Source organism: Natator depressus, chromosome 7 (assembly GCF_965152275.1).
Source record: "Natator depressus isolate rNatDep1 chromosome 7, rNatDep2.hap1, whole genome shotgun sequence".
Taxonomy (NCBI): domain Eukaryota; kingdom Metazoa; phylum Chordata; order Testudines; family Cheloniidae; genus Natator; species Natator depressus.
In genome coordinates, this window is record NC_134240.1 from 24,937,265 (window position 1) to 24,957,189 (window position 19,925).

At 41.4% G+C, this 19,925-nt stretch overlaps 1 protein-coding gene across 1 annotated transcript in view; it reads left to right on the plus strand.

Annotated features, from left to right (window-relative positions):
• DNAH12 (dynein axonemal heavy chain 12) overlaps positions 1 to 19,925 on the plus strand; it is a 175,116-nt gene that overhangs the window by 137,718 nt on the left and 17,473 nt on the right. The window contains exons 59-65 of the mRNA XM_074957725.1: positions 2,110 to 2,282; positions 3,070 to 3,210; positions 4,350 to 4,508; positions 5,683 to 5,827; positions 16,072 to 16,222; positions 16,591 to 16,844; positions 18,054 to 18,194. Of these exons, the coding sequence (XP_074813826.1) occupies positions 2,110 to 2,282; positions 3,070 to 3,210; positions 4,350 to 4,508; positions 5,683 to 5,827; positions 16,072 to 16,222; positions 16,591 to 16,844; positions 18,054 to 18,194 (1,164 nt within the window). The remainder of the gene's footprint in view (positions 1 to 2,109; positions 2,283 to 3,069; positions 3,211 to 4,349; positions 4,509 to 5,682; positions 5,828 to 16,071; positions 16,223 to 16,590; positions 16,845 to 18,053; positions 18,195 to 19,925) is intronic.

Below are 19,925 nucleotides of genomic sequence, written 5' to 3' on the forward strand. Positions count from 1 at the left end.
ATATAAATCTCCCCACTGTATTTTCCACTGAATACATCCGATGAAGTGAGCTGTAGCTCATGAAAGCTTACGCTCAAATAAATTTGTTAGTCTCTAAGGTGCCACAAGTACTCCTTTTCTTATTTCAGAATAGTATCTCCATATGGGGAGTTATCCTGGCATAACTACAGCAGTATAAGTATACCATTACCATTCTGCGGATCAGTTTCCCCATGTAGCTAAGCCCTAAGCACCTAAGATGCATTAGAAACTGGGGAGAACAATCTGGTTCACAGTCATCTGTTAGAGCCCTATTGTTCTAAAGTAATCTAGATGTATCTGAAAACAATCTTCTAAAACACTTTGTGTTCTGAAGCACCCTCGTTTCATGCAGGTGTGAGGTTACAGGTGATGTTTTATCCTCAAGTCTGAATTTTCTTGCTCTTTTGTTTTTGTAAGGTCTGCAATGTCACTTTGATATGATATTTGTGGCTCAATGTGTTTAATCTTTTTTATGAAAGGAGGGTTTTGCACAATTAGTAGATTTTCCTTAGGACTTGTGTAGGATCATATACTTAAGCAAGAAATAGGAAGTACATTACGCCAGTGACAGTAGTGAAGATATCTTCCTGTCCTGAGAAATTACTTGTTTCCACCCCTGTTCCTGGTGTCTTCGCCTTTCACATTGGCAGTTCTTTGTAAAACATGGAGTCTGTAAAAATTGCTAAGGCAAGTGCTCTATTTATATCAGAGAGTGATTTCCTCTTCCGTGGCCTGAAGACTGTCTGCTTATAGAGTCAGGTTAAGCTTTTGGTATCTATCTATACAGTGCAAGTAAGCACTAAATTATCATGCAGTTACTTTGCTTTAGTGGCATACAGTGTGGCACTTCTAGGCCAGCCTGTTAACATAAATCCAGTAGTGCTCTCTGACTAAATTACTTCGTAAAGAAAGGTAGAGTGGCAAAGCTATAAAGAGATTCAGACAGAATTCTCACTAAGGCTCATGTAAGAGAGAAGGGTTGGCTTCTCAGTAACAGTTGCTTTCAGAAGGAACCTAATAAATTCCATATTTTATGTTTAAGGCACAAGGTATGTTTCCTTGCATGGTGACCTACTAATAAATTTCCTGTAATATTTTACTCAGTTACCTAAACTTTTCCATTATACTTGAACAGACCTATTCAAATATGTGCAGGGAGCAAATAGGTGGAGGAAAAAACATTCCAATCTTTAGAATATACTCTCCTTTTTTGAGTTATATTAATGTTTTTTGCTGCATTGGAATTCATCCTTGTGATGTGCTTAAGAAATACATAATAGAGAAATGGGGTATTTTCAAAAAGCTGACAGACTTACAGGTATCTAGACCACAGAGAACTACAGCTGTAAACTTTGTTTTGGTAACATATTTATGAAAAATAACTTCCCTTCCATATGTGTACATAATTCTCTTTGATAACAATGAGAGTTAAGTATGCACTGGTGGTAACTAGACATCTCTGAATTGTCAAAGACTTTACAGCAATAAAATATCAGTGATTCTGTGTTTTATCTGTTATTGTCCTTATACTCCATTTGTTAGCACCTAGCTACATTAATACTATAATATATACTTACAAGTAAGAAACAATCCTTCGCTCTTTATGTTAGCTATATTCTAAGTTATTTAATTTCATATAATATATTTGATAAAAGGCAAATATATTGTTAAATATCTTCTGCTGGAATGATTATACATGAAATCATTGCAGTACTGTCCAGTCATATTTCCGGGCATTAATGGTGAAGTCTAACACACCTGATGCAGAGGGACAAGCCTGACCGGTTGTGCCTGGTTTTGTTTTGGTCTTGACTACCTTAGGCCCCAGTACTGCAATAAGCTCTGTGGTGGAAGATCGTGAAATCAAGGGGTCTTTGTGAGAGTGCTGGGTTCCACCCACCCAGGGCTCATTTGAGGGTTAGGGCCTGAGACTGTAAGTATTTTGGAGCATGGAAGGTGTCTTACTCTATGCTTATAAAGTGTCATATACATTTATTTTTAATAATGATAATATATACTAATACATTCTTTATGAAGAAAGGAAAAAATGAAGAGAAAATCTTTTACAATATTTGTCATTTTGTTTAGGTTGCTGAGAAAACAGAAATAAAAATAGCAGAATCACGAGAAGGTTATAGACCAATTGCAAAGCATTCATCGGTGCTCTTCTTTAGTATTGCAGACCTAGCTAACATCGACCCCATGTACCAATACTCTCTCAGTTGGTTTGTTAATCTCTATATCAACTCTATTCATGACAGGTAAGTACTTATTTCTGAGCCAAAATACCGTATATCTCTTTATTTCTCTTCTGATCAACAGTTCCCTCCATTTAAAGCATTTACCTCACTAAATTAGGCTTTTCACTTCTGTTTTGTCTCACTGAGGCCCAAGTTTTTAGAAATTATCTCTAATTTTGGTGTTACAAATTTGGTCCAGCAAATATCAGCATCTGTATTTTTGCACCTGTAGTTTTATAGAAACCAGTATTAGTAAGTCTCTGAACTGATTGCCCACAGTGCAGCTAGGATGGGCTCAGCTCCCCTAATATGCAGATCAGATAGGTCCAAGTTGTGGTGAGGAACCATCAGCCACTGACTCTTCCCTTTTTAAACACAGACTCCCCAAACACAAAACATCTTTTATTAAGAGAAGCAATATGATTCTTAGCTTCCAAGTGGACAGTTCTCCCACCACAAGCACTCTCCTTAATATGTCATACAAAGGACAGCACTCCCTATATTAATCTGCTGCAGTGTTATTTGTAGAGGATTCCAAATCTGGTGTTGAAATAGAACCCATAATGCATGGTGAGCGTGCCACCACCAGAGTACAACTGAGATTTCAGTTAATCATTTTGGCTGGGATATTCAAAGGAGCCTAAGGGAGCTAGCTGCCCAACTTCCTTTGGATGCAGTTGGTTGCCTAACTCCTTTAAGTGCTTTGGAAAATTCCAGCCCTAATCTATATCCCACCAAAACCTTTCAAAGAGCTTTGGATTTCTTATTTAGTTGCTGACTCAATATATGTACAAATGTTCTTTTTTAGTAACAAATCCAAAATTTTGGAGAAGCGTCTTCGATACCTAAATGACCACTTTACATACAACCTATATTGCAATATATGTCGCTCATTGTTTGAGAAAGATAAGCTGCTGTTTTCCTTTTTACTGTGCTGCAATCTTCTCATGTAAGTTTCATCTTTTTTTTCTAGCATCTCATAACGCAAGACAATCATTTTTCTTAGATTGAAAGTATTTACAAATAACAGAATACTTGGGCACAAATGGTGATAACTTAGTCTTTAGTGCCTAGTCATGAAATGTGAGTGCTTTTGCTCCCATTGAAATCAGTGGTTTTGCCACTGATTTGGGTGGGAAGATGAGGCCTCAAAATGTCTCATTAATTTCTTCCTTTTATGTTTTTATGGTACCCTTCAAAGGGGTGGATGATGTTATCTAATAATAATACAATGTGAACAGTTGCCATCATTTTAAATATAAGGTTTCAGGAAAAATTCTCCAAGTAAGAGGTCTGTCTTTCCGGCAGTTTTGTGGAGCATATCACTCCCCCTTTCTTGAGGAGCCTTTCTTTTTCCCATCTCCCCATTGTCTCTGCTTTTCCTTCCACCATGTGATCTAGACTCTCCACTCTGGCTGACTGGCTGCGCTGCTGCTTCTGCACAATGTAGTTTGTGTCTGTGGGCATTAAAGAAAGAAAGGAAGGCACACATGGCTACTTGGAAACATCATAATCAGTTATTATGTGCATACATTTTTTAATAACCAGGCTCACCAGCTATATTAATTTATATTGCTTAACTGTAAACCATATGAATTTATAGTGAATGCTAACATCTTATGCATCATATCCACACTGTCTTCCACTCTCCCTTATGCATGGGAGGCCCTTCTTGAGCTGATTTGTAAGGCCACAACCATCTCCTCCTCTGCATTCTTCCTCAAGATCCATCTTTGGCATGACACTTACAGGAAATCAGCCAATGATTGATGGGTAGGCTGGGACACAGATAGCAGTAGCTGAGACTTTTTATAAGTAAAAATAAGTGAATTGTATACATATGATTGTATCCTTCTTCCCTTACCCTTAATTTATCATTTCTCCTTATAATGTTTGTAAATTGCATAACACAGTGAGGCCCTGAAACCTCAGATGCTACTGCAATATGAATGTTGTAAAATAAAAATGGAACATAACAGCTTTTGCTTTATACATAACAAACAGCTTTTGCTTTATACTATGTCAAAATGCATTTTTAATATAACTGTGTATTACTTACAAACTATTTTGGCATTCTTCTGAATTTAGGGCTAGGAAAGAGATAGAACAACAGGAATTTATGTTCCTATTAACTGGAGGAGTGGGTCTCAAGAACAAACACAAGAATCCAGATCCAACTTGGCTACAAGATAAAAGCTGGGATGAACTATGTCGTGCAAGTGATTTCTCAGCTTTTAGAGGACTGAGGTACAGTAAAAATCCATTGTGAAATTACAAAAAACTACATTGACTGAAGTATGTTGCATACATTTAAGCAATATTTCTGAGACTTTTTCAGACTATCAATGTGATATTGAATATCAATGTGATTTGATACCTGTACAACATAAATTGTGTCTCAGCTTCAGAAGTGAGTACTTCTTTGTCACACATTGTAAGGAAGTTCTGAGGAGGTTAATTAATTAGAAGGTTATTTCATGTTTTATTCAAGTAATTGTCAGAATGAATCCAATCAATTCCCAGATAAAGAACTTGTCTTTCTGGAGTGGATTGTATTACTTTCCCTGTGAAGTCCCTTCCTGGTAGAAGAATCTTACTTTGAAAAGGAGGCAGCTGTGGCCAGGGGGAGTCCCTAATAGCAGAACTCTGTTGCAGGTGTAAGGGAGGAGACACCGGGGTAAAATCGTGGCCCCACTGAAGTCAGTGGGAGTTTTGCCATTGATTTCAATAGGGTCAGGATTTCACCATAGGATTTTAGAGCCAGTGCAAAGGCATAAGCCTTCCACATGAGTCTGCTGTGGGTCCCAGAGCATCTGTGGGGTTTGGGAGTGGGCACTACAGATCATTTCATGGAGGAGCAAACCCCATTCTCTGACAAAACAACCAGAGTTGTTTGGAGTTCTCCTTCCTTTAAATGTAAGTTTTACTGTGGGGAAGAGGTGGGGAACTGGACTAATGTAAGAACCAGTTTCTCTCCCGTCATGGGATAACCTATGGGAGGGTGTTCCAGGGAAGAAAATTCCACAAGATTCTTCTTCAAAGAATTTCCTTTGAATTCTTCTGTTGGGTAGTGGTGTTTGTCACGCACAAATATAGAAGAAATAGGGAGTTCACAATACCCAGAACCCATGAATCTCCTGAGATTCAAGCAGACCTTGGGGAGACCCAGGCCATACAGATGGAGGCTTTGTTCCTCCACACCAGCTTAGATGGTCCCTCCCACTTCCCAGTGCAGAAGTCAGGTAAGAAGTTGTATAATATACAATTTTTGGCTGGTTGAGAGGGGGATAATGCATGCCGAATCGATTTTATTAATTGTACTGCATATGACACTATTTCTTTGTTCTTCATTTAATCAAGTGAATTAATGAAAACCTAAACTCTAGGCATTTACAATAACAGACTATGCTTTTTCTTCTAGGAGTCATATTTCTGAAAATGCAAGTGAGTGGCGTAACATCTATGACAGCAAAGAGCCACACAATGTTCCCTTACCAAAACCATGGGATAAAACGTTGAATGAACTACAAAAGATTATCATTCTTCGGTGCCTAAGATCAGACAAGGTAAAAGGACATGGAAACATTTGTTTGTAGACTGTTATTTGGCATGTAGTACACTTTGATAATTATTATTACATGTTACTATGTTCTTTGAGTGCTTGCCAATATGTATGCCACTCCTGGTACCCACATGCCCCATGCCCTTGAAAGCCAGATATTTTGGCTACCAGTATGTTTTGGGGCTGCTTACGCACTCTGAGTGTTCTTGTGCTCCTGTACCCAGGGCATAAAGGATGGAGTGGGCCCAACTGCCCCTCAGTTCCTCTTTACTGCCTGTGGCTGTGAGACCTTGGTAGAGTCCATGTCCTGGTGCAATCACCAAATCTTTTTGTGTATAGTTTTTAGGCATATAGTTTTAGGATTAGGTTGGATTTAGTGTACATAGTATAGTTTTGCCCACTGGCAAATAGTAATATAGTTATTTTTTCTTCATTTGGTGAAAATATTTTCATGGTACCATGAGTTAGCCATGACTGAACTGAAGTTTCCCAGCTTCAAGAACTGCTCTTCCTGTGAAGCAGATATATTGCTTAAAGACAGTTACATGAGCTTTTTTTTTGCCTTGCGGAGAGGTGCATACCTGAAAAATGTTCTATCTGTCAGTCCTTTTAAAAAAGGGTGCAGATGGCTAAGGACGCTTGCTTCAAGCCTTTTCTTCCTGACCATTCAGTGAGGCCAGCTGTGGATCCAGGAAAGCAAGACCACGCTGGACATGAATGCTCTTTGCCCAGGGATGCTGTGGGTGAGCTCTGGCTCAATCTCCTGCTCTCAACCACCTTTCTCAAAAATCAGCCTTGTGAGGATCCATGGGTCTAGAACCTCGGTCTGCTGGTCCCTGAGCAACCACCACATTCATACCACCACTGAACAGCTGAGGTAAAGCAGCAGTTGACAGATTATGAGCTTTGTGGGCCCAAGCAGCACAGGATATGCTGCCCACAGAGGGCCTGATTGACAGTGCTCCCAGCATCCTGATTGGTCCAGGCACACTACTTAAGGGGACACCAGGAAGTTGTCTGTGCAATGAGGAAGATCTTAGCCAATTGCTTTGGCAGACCTTACTCCTGCCTTGTTCCTGCCCTGCTCTATTCTGCTTCTGCCTTTTCATTAAGGCATTGCTTCTGTCTAGGAGAGTATTGACACTAAAAATGGACTCCTCCTTCTGGTCCAGATTCAATAACTCGTGCCAAGAACACAATGCAAATTTCAGAAAATCAGGAATTTCATCCATTTTGGACTTTCTCCAGTACCATTATACGTCCACTCTCAGTAGCATGCTATTTGCAGGATCCTTGGGGTCCCTGGCAGACATCCCACAGATAACCAGATTCCTTCAAGCAGTCCGATTAGCCATATCTTTAGTCATGCCATTCTTCCTGAAGAGCCATCCCTTCGAGCCTTTGAATTCTGTGTCAGCCTTTTATTTATCCATTAAGACTTGTTTCCTAGTAGCTGTCACATCGACCAGGTGAGTGTCGGAGAGGGCAGCCTTATCTATACCAAAGCCTTATTGCTTGTTCCAAGAGGACCAGATGGTGCTCAGGACAACAGAATCTTTTCTTCCTAAAGAATATTCCTCCTTCCACACTTCCCAAGAGGTTATGCTTCCTTCATTCTGTCCAAAACCACAACATCCAACTGAAAAGGCATCACACACCTTAGATGTCAGAAGAGCATTGAAAATCTGTCTCAAATTTACAGAATCCATGAAAAGATTGGGATCTCTATTCATGCCCTTCCACCCAAAATGCCAGGGACTCAGAGCTTCCAAGTCCTCCATCACTAGATGGTTTAGACTATGTATTGTGAAAGCCTACAGATCATTAGAGGTTCCTGTCCTAGAAGGGATCAAGGCACACTCTACAAGATCCTTAGTAACGTCATGTGCAGAACAAGCAAGTGCATCCATTTTGGAAATTTGCAAAGCAGCCACTTGGTCTACAGCTAACGCTTTCATTAAGTACTGCAAGGTGGATTTTCTGTCTTTGGCAGGAAGGTGCCACAGGTGGAGTCACAGAAATAATATAGACTTTTGAGGAAGCTTACAAAAAAGGGACTACTTCTTTCCTACTGAACTTTTGTTTCATAATCCTCCCTACAGCTTTTCCCAGACATCCAGAATTGTAGGAGATGCTGAGCTGCAGAACTGAAAGTTTCTTACCAATAACTTACTTTCTGCTAGCAGTGTCTCCCAAAATTCTAGTCATCCTGAGTTACTTATGAGTCAAGTGTCAAATATTGAGTGGAAATCATTACCATATGGCAATATTCCTTCATCTAATGTACATAGTTAATATCTTTGGAATATGTGTTAGCAAAGTTATGCAAGTTTTACAGCTTGGGAATAAGTAATGTGTTAGAAAATGGGAGCAGAGGAGTCATGGCCAGACCATGCAATACCAAAAAGCTGATCCGCCTCTGTGAACTGCTGAGAAAGGAAAACAGACCAGACAGCTAGAATTGTGGGAGACACTGCTAACAGAAAGGAAATTATCACTAAGAAATTCTTAATCAGTCTCCAAACATATTAAGGAGGTATCTTGTTTACTCTCCAAGGACTATTCTTATGATGTGTGTGCATAGGTGCTGACCTTTGGTTTTGCTGGCAGGTGCCCCACCCTGACTCTGCCTCCTCTCCCAAGGCCCTACCCCCACTACATCCCCAAGGGCCTGCCCCTGCTCCCCACCTCCTGGTGGCTCTGTCTAGCGCCTCCCCAACCCACTCACTCAAAGAGGCACAGGAGGTTTCCCCTCCTCAATGTAGGAAGGGTTGCCTAGTGGTTAGGGCACAGGCCTGGGGCTCAGATGTTCTGGGTTTGATTCTCTGTTCTGCCATAGACTCCCTGCTTAGCTGTGGGAAAATCACTTCACCTCTGGGTGCCCTAGATCCCACCTTCCAAATGGGGCTGATACTTCCCTGCCTCCTAGGCTAAATCCATTCATGTCTGTGTGGTGATGGGGGCAATGGAGGTATCAAGGTTTCAGCATTCACAACATCCCCTGGCAATGAGTTCCACAGGTTGACTGTGTGTTGTGTGAAGAAATACTGCCTTTTGTTTGTTTTCTATCAGCTCTGAGACACCTGAAGGTGTATTTCTTGTAAATACAAATGTTATCACCTTTTTCCAATGGCAATGTGTTTTCTTTTCCTATTAAGTTACTCAGTAATTAGAAATAAAGTCTTAAATCTATTTATACAATGCATTTGATATTTCTCCTGCACAAATGAAAACACACTCCAGTTTAAGGTACTAAAGGTGTGAAGATTCAAAACATAAAAAACAAATGTAAAAATTGAACTTGCATTTACAAATCACTGATCTAAAAGCCTGTTTTAGCCTCTGGAAACTGTTCAGTTTTATAATGTAATATAGAAATCCTGAGTATGTATCTACAGTGACCCAACTGGAGGATTCTTAACCATGCCTTAATGAAAATATAATATGACACTATACGTCTTAAATGTTATTAAGAAAATTTGCTCTCTAAAAAATGTCATTTTCAAGAGCGTACTCAAATATTAAGGAACTTACTAAAGAGACCTGTTCTAAGGCTGTAACACCAGGTAGAATTAAGAGCTCTCCAGGAATTGTAAAAAAAAAGTCCCCAGGGTCCATAGACTAATTCATGAAAGATTTTATTTTCTGATTGAGAAGCAGAGGTATGTACAATAACTTCCTATGGTTTCCATCAGGAGCAACTGAAATGTATAAAGGAAGCATTGACTGTTAGGCTGAAAATAAAACTGACCACCTTTGTGGGAGAGACTTAAGGAGATCAGCACTCATCAGTTCCCTTCTCTTTCCCAAGGCTAGCCAGAAACTGCTCTCTCCTGGCTCTCATCCTATCAGCTGGGTGACAAGGAGATATTTACCCACATGGAGTGCTTTGAGTGCCCTCTGGTTCTGGGGCTGCTAGCGCTGGGGGGGTTTCTAAGGCACACAGGCTCTCAGCTGCCCAGCCTGAGGGGGCATTTGGGAACCTCATTAAAGGCTCCCTCTATGTATGAAGGGGTGCAGATGGACAGAGCAATACAGACAGCTCTCCCGCTCGCAGCCACAGAGCAACAGCAGCCTGCACAACGGGGAATTTACACTTCCCACAGCCTCAAGCCGATGGTGAGGGAGGAACTGCTGATCCAGCTCCTGGAGGACAGTCCTATCAACCAAAGCAACTTCTTGCTCAGCTCACAGCTAAGGGCTTCATAGAATCATAGAATATCAGGGTTGGAAGGGACCCCAGAAGGTCATCTAGTCCAACCCCCTGCTCGAAGCAGGACCAATTCCCAGTTAAATCATCCCAGCCAGGGCTTTGTCAAGCCTGACCTTAAAAACCTCTAAGGAAGGAGATTCTACCACCTCCCTAGGTAACGCATTCCAGTGTTTCACCACCCTCTTAGTGAAAAAGTTTTTCCTAATATCCAATCTAAACCTCCCCCATTGCAACTTGAGACCATTACTCCTCGTTCTGTCATCTGCTACCATTGAGAACAGTCTAGAGCCATCCTCTTTGGAACCCCCTTTCAGGTAGTTGAAAGCAGCTATCAAATCCCCCCTCATTCTTCTCTTCTGCAGACTAAACAATCCCAGCTCCCTCAGCCTCTCCTCATAAGTCATGTGCTCTAGACCCCTAATCATTTTTGTTGCCCTTCGCTGGACTCTCTCCAATTTATCCACATCCTTCTTGTAGTGTGGGGCCCAAAACTGGACACAGTACTCCAGATGAGGCCTCACCAGTGTCGAATAGAGAGGAACGATCACGTCCCTCGATCTGCTCGCTATGCCCCTACTTATACATCCCAAAATGCCATTGGCCTTCTTGGCAACAAGGGCACACTGCTGACTCATATCCAGCTTCTCGTCCACTGTCACCCCTAGGTCCTTTTCCGCAGAACTGCTGCCTAGCCATTCGGTCCCTAGTCTGTAGCGGTGCATTGGATTCTTCCATCCTAAGTGTAGGACCCTGCACTTATCCTTATTGAACCTCATCAGATTTCTTTTGGCTCAATCCTCCAATTTGTCTAGGTCCTTCTGTATCCTATCCCTCCCCTCCAGCGTATCTACCACTCCTCCCAGTTTAGTATCATCCGCAAATTTGCTGAGAGTGCAATCCACACCATCCTCCAGATCATTTATGAAGATATTGAACAAAACCGGCCCCAGGACTGACCCCTGGGGCACTCCACTTGACACCGGCTGCCAACTAGACATGGAGCCATTGATCACTACCCGTTGAGCCTGACAATCTAGCCAGCTTTCTACCCACCTTATAGTGCATTCATCCAGCCCATACTTCCTTAACTTGCTGACAAGAATACTGTGGGAGACCGTGTCAAAAGCTTTGCTAAAGTCAAGAAACAATACATCCACTGCTTTCCCTTCATCCACAGAACCAGCTTCAGGTTCCTCCGGTGACAGCATGGAGCAGCAGTTCATTTTCCTGTTTGCACTCAGCTGTGGTAGGAAACTCAGGGAGGAGCAGAAGCCCCCTCTGCCCTCCCTAAATGGTGCCCTGCTCCCTCTGCCCTGGAAAGGTACCACTTTTACCTGCAGTGGGAGCCAGGCTAGGAACTGCAGCCACATGCTGCGAAAGAGCTCATCCTGGCTCCCTACCAAACAGCTAATAGGCAGCTGCGCTCTACAGCTGATTGCTGGAAACAGCTGATCTGGCGGGCCCCGCATGTGCAAGAGCTGATTTGCGGCTGCCACAGCTGATTAAACTGGTGGGTGCTGAGCACCCACTATTTTTTTCCCGCGGTTGCTCCGGCCCTGGAGCTCCCACGGAGTCTGCACCTATGTATGTGTGGATCTGACAGAGTAAAGAACCTTCTGTGTGCCACATGGGTCCAGAGGTTCCAGGGATAGGCATTCCTGATAGTTCCCCCCCCCCCCCGCCCCCACTTTCTCTAATAACATCCAGTCCCTGGCCTACTGGGCTCCCTGGAGCTAGCAGCCTGCTACGTACCTTTTATTCGCACACCAATCCAGAGTTAGGACCACCTCCCTACTCCATCCTAGGGAGCTTGTGGGACTCAGGTGGCAGTCCAGCATGCTGAAAAACAGGAGGAAGTATCTAAAGAAGAGCATCCTACCATGGAGGGGCAGATGATGCCAACTGCTGTTTCCTCGTCTTCTCTGGATGAAGCACTGGTGCCTGCAACCCCCTGTCAACCTAACAATTATAAAAGTTTTCAAGACCTGCTCCTCTGAATAGTGAATTAATTTGAGATACCTATGGAGGGTGATACAGGATACATCTCAGAACTCCTAGATATCTTCCATGCCTCCATGCCTCATTGCCTGGTGATGCCAGTTAACAAAGCATTATCGGAGCTAGCGAAGAACGCCTGGTAAACACCAATTTCTATTGCAGCAACTTGCAAGAATCCAGACAAATTATTCCAGATGACATTAGATGTTTTTGAGTACTACTATATTCATCCTGTACCAGGCTCCCCAGTGGTAGCAGTGGCCCACAAAAGAACTAGGCAACAGAATAAACAAAAAGTGACACCCTCAAACAAAAAACCCCCAAAGTGACTAGATTTATTTGTCAGGAAAAATATTCTTTGACTAACCGGTAATTATGAATAGCTAACTCTGAGTTCTTGTTAGTGTCATGACCGGGACGTGGGCGGTTTGACCTTGTGGTCAGGAAAAACTATTCTTTGGCTAGCCTGTAATTACGAATAGCTATCAGTCCTTGTTAGTGTCATGACTGGAATGTAGGCAGTCTGACCTATTGGTCGGAGCAGGAGTCAGGCTAGGTCAGATACCAGGAGGTCAGGGTCTGAGACTGGCCAGAGGTCAGACAGAGAGTCAGTCACAGGCAGGCAGGGTCAGGTTACCAGAAGATCTGCAGCAAGTTGTAGGAGCAGACATTGCAGGGGAAGCAATCCTGCGCAGGGAGAACCCAGTTGCATGAACAACTTCCTGTTCCTGGGTTAAGTAGAAACTTGGGACCAATCAGGACCCCCAGGTTCCACCAATCATATTCCAGGACTGGTATCCTTTGTTAGAATTCAGCTGCTGTTCAAGGGTGGCAGGTTGGGACTGCCTAGCTCGTAAGAGCCCTGTGGATCAGGGTTCAAGACCTATGGTCCCTGACATCTAGTAAGGTATGATTATTTAAATTAGTATAAGGTGTCAGACTTCCCAGACAGGATTCCTCAGGATAGCAGAAAGGCGCTGAAGTCAGTAATCTCAGATGGGTAGCTGGTAGCATGAATGTCTTTCCAGGCAGCATTAGATGCCTCAGATATGTCTGCAATATCCATGGCCACATCTATCACCATGTGGAGAGCTTTCTTGTTACAGTCCTCAGGCATCCCAAAGGAAGTACATACAACAATAGAAGAGCTTCCCTTCAAGGGCTGTAGCATTTTAAGTAAGATGGATGAGGCCCTGCATTAGTTAAAAGATTCTCACTCTACTCTCTGGTATCTAGGATTTTACATACTATCTCCTACAAGGAAGCATATCAGACCTCTGATTTACAACATACTAGTTTCATCATCCAGGATCATCACGGGGTTACTATTTTCTTGGAGTCGCTGAGAAAGAGACCTACATCCTCTGCCTCACATCCTGCAACTTTCTTGAAGTAATCATTTTTAACACCTTAGTGAAGAGCAGTGTTAGAGAATGCATGGAAGATCTTTACCCCTTCCCACTCACATACAGACTTTGGGGATTGCTGTCGCTATTTTCAGTGATCACAGAACCTCATTACACTGGCTCGCTGGGTTAAGGAGACCATCTCCGCGGGCTGTTCCCTGCAGTTCCACATGCTCCTTTCTTCTCCTTTCCCCATCTCTTTTCAAGGACCCTCCTCAGAAGAGTCTGTTATGACAAGAGGTGTATTCACTTCTGAATCTTGGAGCAGTGGAAGATGTGACTCTGGAAGGGGTTTTACTCAAATTATTTTCTGATCCCAAGGAAAAAGGAGGGCTGGCACCCAGTTCTGGAGTTGAGATCACTCAATGCCATCATCTGCCACTTCAATTTCAAGATAGTAACTCTGGTATCCATGATCCCATTCTTAGATCCCTAGGACTGGTTTATGACTCTCAACCTCCAGGATGCTTATTTTCATATCATGATCCACCCCATACACAGAAAATATTTACAATTCCAAGTAGGAGATTCCCACTGTTAATACAAGATCCTCCTCTTCAGACTAGTGACAGTGCCAAGAGATTTTACCAAATAATTGGCAGTAGTGGCAGCCCGCCTGAGAAATTAGGGAATACAGTTACACCCATACCTCGATGATTGGTTCACCTGAGGGAAGTCACTGCAGCAAGTGGGTGCTCCGTGTATCAGATCCTTCACTGGATCCTTCATCTCTTTATCAGATTGGACCTAAAGATCAACATGGCAAAAATCATTCCTGGCACCAGCTAACCCTAACCTTGTACTAGATTCCACAACAGCAACTTGAACAACCACACATGACAATGCTGGCCAAAAAATAGTAGTCTCCAGCACACTGCCCAAGGAGTGGATATGTGAATACATGTGTACCAGGCAACACATTTTGAAGAACCACAGTTACTGTAAGGCAAGTAACTATTCTTTCTGTTAACTACAAGACTGATTAAATGGAACCTAAATGCAGTAAGTTCTGTTAAGATTTCTTTTCTCCCTACACTTCAAACTGCTAGAATTTCACTCCTCGTTTTTTTTTGCTGATACAGACTAACACGGCTACTACTCTGAAACCAGTGACATAGCTGTGCAGGTGATCACATGTGTTCTACTTTTACCTAAATATCCTTAGCCTATATGTTATATATTCAGTCATCATCTATAATGATCCGTTTGACTCTAAAAGTAAAATTGAGGTATTGTTTTACTAGTACTACTGATCTCTTAATATTTTCTTCTTCTTAGTAATACTAAATTCTTATACTATTTGATTGTTTCAAATATATGTTCAGGAACCCTTAATTTTTTTTTTACTGTCTGAGTCATAAGACTGTAAGGACAATCACAAGTTGTTATTTTTCATCTGTATTGACTATATTTAGTACTTCACAGCACGTAAAATTGCAGAATTAATATTTGAAATAAAAATTGACATGCAGGTTTTTTCATAAGTATATTTCCTCATGAATCTATCTGTACAGCAATAAGGGGTCTCGGTAGTTAGGAGAACTATACATGCTATATACATTTTTCATGGCAAAAAGAGACTTTTACTAGAATTTATGGGAAAACAGCCACTTTGGTCAGCAAAAATGGATATATGTTGTGCCTGTGTCACACTGAATGGCAACTAGTTGAGGCCTGGCATTGTGCTCTACAGCCTGAAGAAATTGCAACTAACAAAAAACATTTGTGAGGACATTATGCCTCACCTACTGAGATGATGTTTCACCCCCACTCCATTCTACCATCCCCTGATTCTGTGAGGGGTTGCTGGGTTTCTTGTTGATAGGGTGGGAAATAATCATCCAGGCACTGGAAGTAGGCATTTAAAGCATAGGAGACTGGGGGAGTACACCCAGTTGTCCTCTGAAGAGGAGACCAAGTTATTGGAGGTGAAGCCTGCAACCCAAGAACACAACCTGTTTGGTGTCTGTTGGAGGAGTTATTTGGGGATTGACAAGTTAGTGCAGTGTAGCTGGGTGGATAAGGCCTCAGTAGTATGGAAATATTTAATAAGCTTCCAAGCTTTTGAGTGTTAAATGAGCTCAAATTCCAAACCTACTGAGACTTCTACAAATTTAGTGTTAAGAGTCCCAAGGCCCTGAGTCATCCAGTGCAGGGGCGGAGGGGAGGCAGTTTGCACCTTCTAAATTCTGGGGCTGGTGAGTGGCCAGTTTGGCCCCTTGTGCAGGTTGAAGCAACCCTGAGCGCTGCCTTGAGTTGCTCCCTGGTTGCAATGGGCCATCTTGCTGCGGTGCAGAATTGCTGGCCCTTCGCTTTCTTTCTCTCCTGCCCACCGCTTGCACTGTGAGTATTCTGCAGTGGACCCATGTGGATATTTCTGGCCCCTTTATATTGGCACAGCTGGCACAAAGGGGCTGCTGGGCAACCATGGATCGGTCTCCAAGAGTGAATGTGAACTGTATACATTGACTGTGAAATATAGCTATTAATTTGCTACATTATCAGTATCCAACTCTCTGTTTGTATAATGATTTAGGTTACCATGAATATGAAAGATGATACAGTGTATCCAACCAAATCTGATTTTATGTTATATTTGTGCTTACCAGTATATTTGCTTTTTTAAAATAGATTAGTCCAGCAGTAGCAATCTTTGTAACTGACAAACTGGGGAAGAAGTTTGTAGAGCCACCACCATTTGATCTAACAAAAAGTTACTTAGATTCAAATTCAACAATCCCACTAATCTTTGTGCTGTCTCCAGGAGCTGATCCCATGTCTAGTAAGTATCCACTATTGGATGTTTTCCTTACTAAATCTTTGAATCAGTGACAGATAAAGACCTGTCAAAATGTCTAGTTTTTCAGATTAAGAGCCTGATTCTCCTCCTTTTTGCACCTTATGGAGTCATTTGCACCTGTGCCAAATGGGTATAAAACGCTACCAAATCAGATTTGTAGAATTTTGTCTTGCAGAATAAAAGGGATATGATTTTAAAATCAAATAGTTTAATGCATTGTGAAAAAATTCTTTTAATTATTTTGAACTTTCAGATTTTAACAAATTAGTATTATAATTCTTTTTTTTATATCAAATATAAAGCAGTCTTTTAAACTAACAAATGCTAAAAGATTGCATGTTTCATCCAAGGTCTCCTGAAATTTGCAAATGACAAACACATGGTTGGAAATAAGTTTCAAGCCATCTCGTTGGGACAGGGACAAGGACCTATAGCTGCAAAAATGATTAGAGAAGGAATGGAAGAAGGCACATGGGTTTGTTTACAGAATTGTCATCTTGCTGTCTCCTGGATGCCGATGCTAGAGAAAATCTGTGAAGAATTTAATAGTGACACCTGCCATCCATTCTTCAGACTTTGGCTTACCAGTTATCCATCACCCAAGGTACTTTTATTTCCAGTGGCCCTAATTACATGTTTAATGATAAACCATTTTGTATTCCACAATAGGATAACCACACTGCAATTTTGGCTTGGATTTTCAAACTTGTACACGCAAAGTGGGTGTACATTTAAAAAAATATCTCTCTCTAATTAAAGGATTGTTGTGAATATACATATATAATCAAAATACAGTCAATATATATTAGAACAGAATGTAGACATGCTCTTCTCGTGAAGAAACAATGGTGTTTTCTGCCTTATAGATATGTTTTATTATCCACAAGTACCTTTGTTGTTTTTAAGAGGAGAAAGTTCCTAAAGTCTATTTAATTTTGCTCTAAATCCAGGTCCAGATTTTTGCTGTTGACTATGTTTGGAACAAATCCTGATAAAACACTCTGTGTCTCAGAAATGTACTGTTTTTAGTGAAAGCGCAGCTCCTTGCTTTCATCTAATAGTGTAAATATCAACATTTTCAAATCTGAATTTTAAAATATATAACAATTAAAAGGTTTATATATATATTGTTATATATATAACATATATATATTGTTAAATTGATTATGTAGTACCATAAATTTGCTTAGTGCTCTGCAAACATTTTAAGGCACATTCTTTCCTCTGAGAACCCTACAAGCTAGGGCTCTGTACATGCAAACACATACTTATTGGGAAGGAGGAGAAGGTAGAAAATATTCTCGGAAAAAGCAGATCTTAAGGAGGTTTTGAAGGAAGAGAGAACAGGCTCTTGGTGCATGAGATCAGAAAGACTTCCAGGTGTAGGAGGAAGTACTGATAAAAGGTGTAAAAATGAGAGAGGGAGCGTACAAAGGGAAGAGTAATGTGAGAGGATACATAATTTCATCAACAAAGGACAATTGTTCTTTTTAATGTTATTAGAAAACATAAAAATACAGAGCAGGCTTTTAAATATTTTTAGCATGAATGTAAGTCTGCTGAACAGAAGTGACTGTATTTTGGCTGTGGATACACATTCACACAGCTTTTATTGCTGTCCATGAGAGGTTGCACACCTGCATCCAAGGGCTGAATTTAGCCCATGTATATTTAATTTATAGGACTTTGAACATCAAGAAATTATTTAAAAAAATACAAATATATTTATACTTTTACAGAAATATCTCACTTTATTATTTTTTTTGCCATCGCCATACTCTCCTGTTGCAGTGTTGCTATTTATTTTGTCTAGTTTCCCGTAACCATTCTGCAGAATGGAGTAAAGATGACAAATGAATCACCTACAGGTCTCCGGTTAAATCTACTTCAGTCTTATCTCTCAGATCCAGTTTCTGATTCCATCTTCTTCTCTGGGTGCCCTGGAAAGGAGCAGGTAAGTTGCTCATTCTTCGACACTTTTGAAATATTTATTTACTCACTGTTATGTCCAGAAGGTTCTAATCTAAAGCATTCCCTAAAGTTATGAGCTAACGTTTACACAGAGACTAAATGATTAGTGAATAAAATACTTCACACATGGTTATAGCTTAAATGAACCTTTTGTCAGATGGAAATCCCCACACTAGTTACACTGCAATAACATTAGCCAAACTTGGTTGATTCCTACATTAATGGCAATTATGGTTCCTCAGACTGAGAGCAACCCCACTGGGTTCTGCCCATGAAATATGGTTCTGAAATGAAATCCCCAACCCGTCCTATCCTTGTGAGAATGGGGCATGAATGAGCCATGCTTCACCATACCACTCATTTCAGCCTGTAGGCCACTCCTCCCAGCTCTTTACATGGGTTTGTGATAAGATATGTCCTCAGTGTGCATTATTAGCGCAGAGAACTTTCCTTCCTATAGAGCTACAATAGGTAAATGGAAACTGAAGAAAACAATGAAATAAGTTCCTTCCAGGCAAAACCTGAGAAAACAAACATCAGGGTCCCACTAGCCCATTAGTGAGACACACCTGCTAAACAAGTTGCAGAGAGGGAGGTAGGGGTCAAACCCAGCCATCATACCATTCTGAGGCATGGGAATGTTCCAGGGCAAAGATATAAAAGGGGTGTGGCACTCCAGAGGCCTCAGTTCCCTCCAACTGCAACCAGCTGAACGAAGGTAGAGCTGCTCCAGAATTTTACCAGATCCATATATTTTATAATTATTTGGGTATAGTTAGGCTGGTTTGTTAGTGTTAGATTTAGTTTAGAAATAAGTTCTTCAGTGCTGGGGGAAAAAAAGATGACACAGCTGAAGACCAAAAAGCTAGGATTTAAGAGGTACGTCTCATGCCTAGCTGTGTTTCTGGTGGCCAAAACACATGCATGGTGTTTATCATAATTGGTCGAAAAACATTCACCTTCAAAATACTTGATCTTCTCAACCTTCATGACATGAGCCCAGAATGAAAGACAGAACAGGCTTCAGACTGTCTTACTCCAGGAAGCTCTGTCAGCGAAATTGCCTGGAACCAAGAGAGAGCAAGCCTCTAGCAAATCTTAGAAGCTTGCATTGGCTCCAAGCAAGTCTGGAAGAAAGAAAATTAAATACTCGTCTTTGGTGCTGTGCACTAAGGAATCTAGAAGTGTGAAGTGCCCAAGGATCAAAACTGCTCAACAGACTGTGGGATTGAACTCTGATTCTAGAGCAATCCACAAGAAAAGGACAAGGCGGTAATAGTGAGCACAAAGACTCCATCCTTGTTGGTGTTGGCCTCTTTTTATCAAGAACCAATCTGTGAGAAAAGATCCATCCGATCCAGTGGTATTTAAAGAACCTTCCCCAAATGATGATTCTCTGTCTAAAACCAGAAGATGCTCTTTGGATCTGATTGTTTCAGATCCAAAAGAGCCGGATTCGAGAGAGAAGATGAAAGAACCCGTTATGAAGGTTAAAAATAAGGATCTGACTACTGAGGATTTGCGGTCTGGTTCCAGTACGGTACCACAATGGTTGGTGGTTATAGCACAGATTCATCAATCGGATCTGTCTCCTTCTCGGTCAGTAATGAATCCACGTGTGTCAATTGAATAGGAACTGAAGGTTATACTGAATAAATAGATAATCCTTCAGAGAATAGAAGGCAGATTGAAGAAGTTAGGATTTCTCCCATAC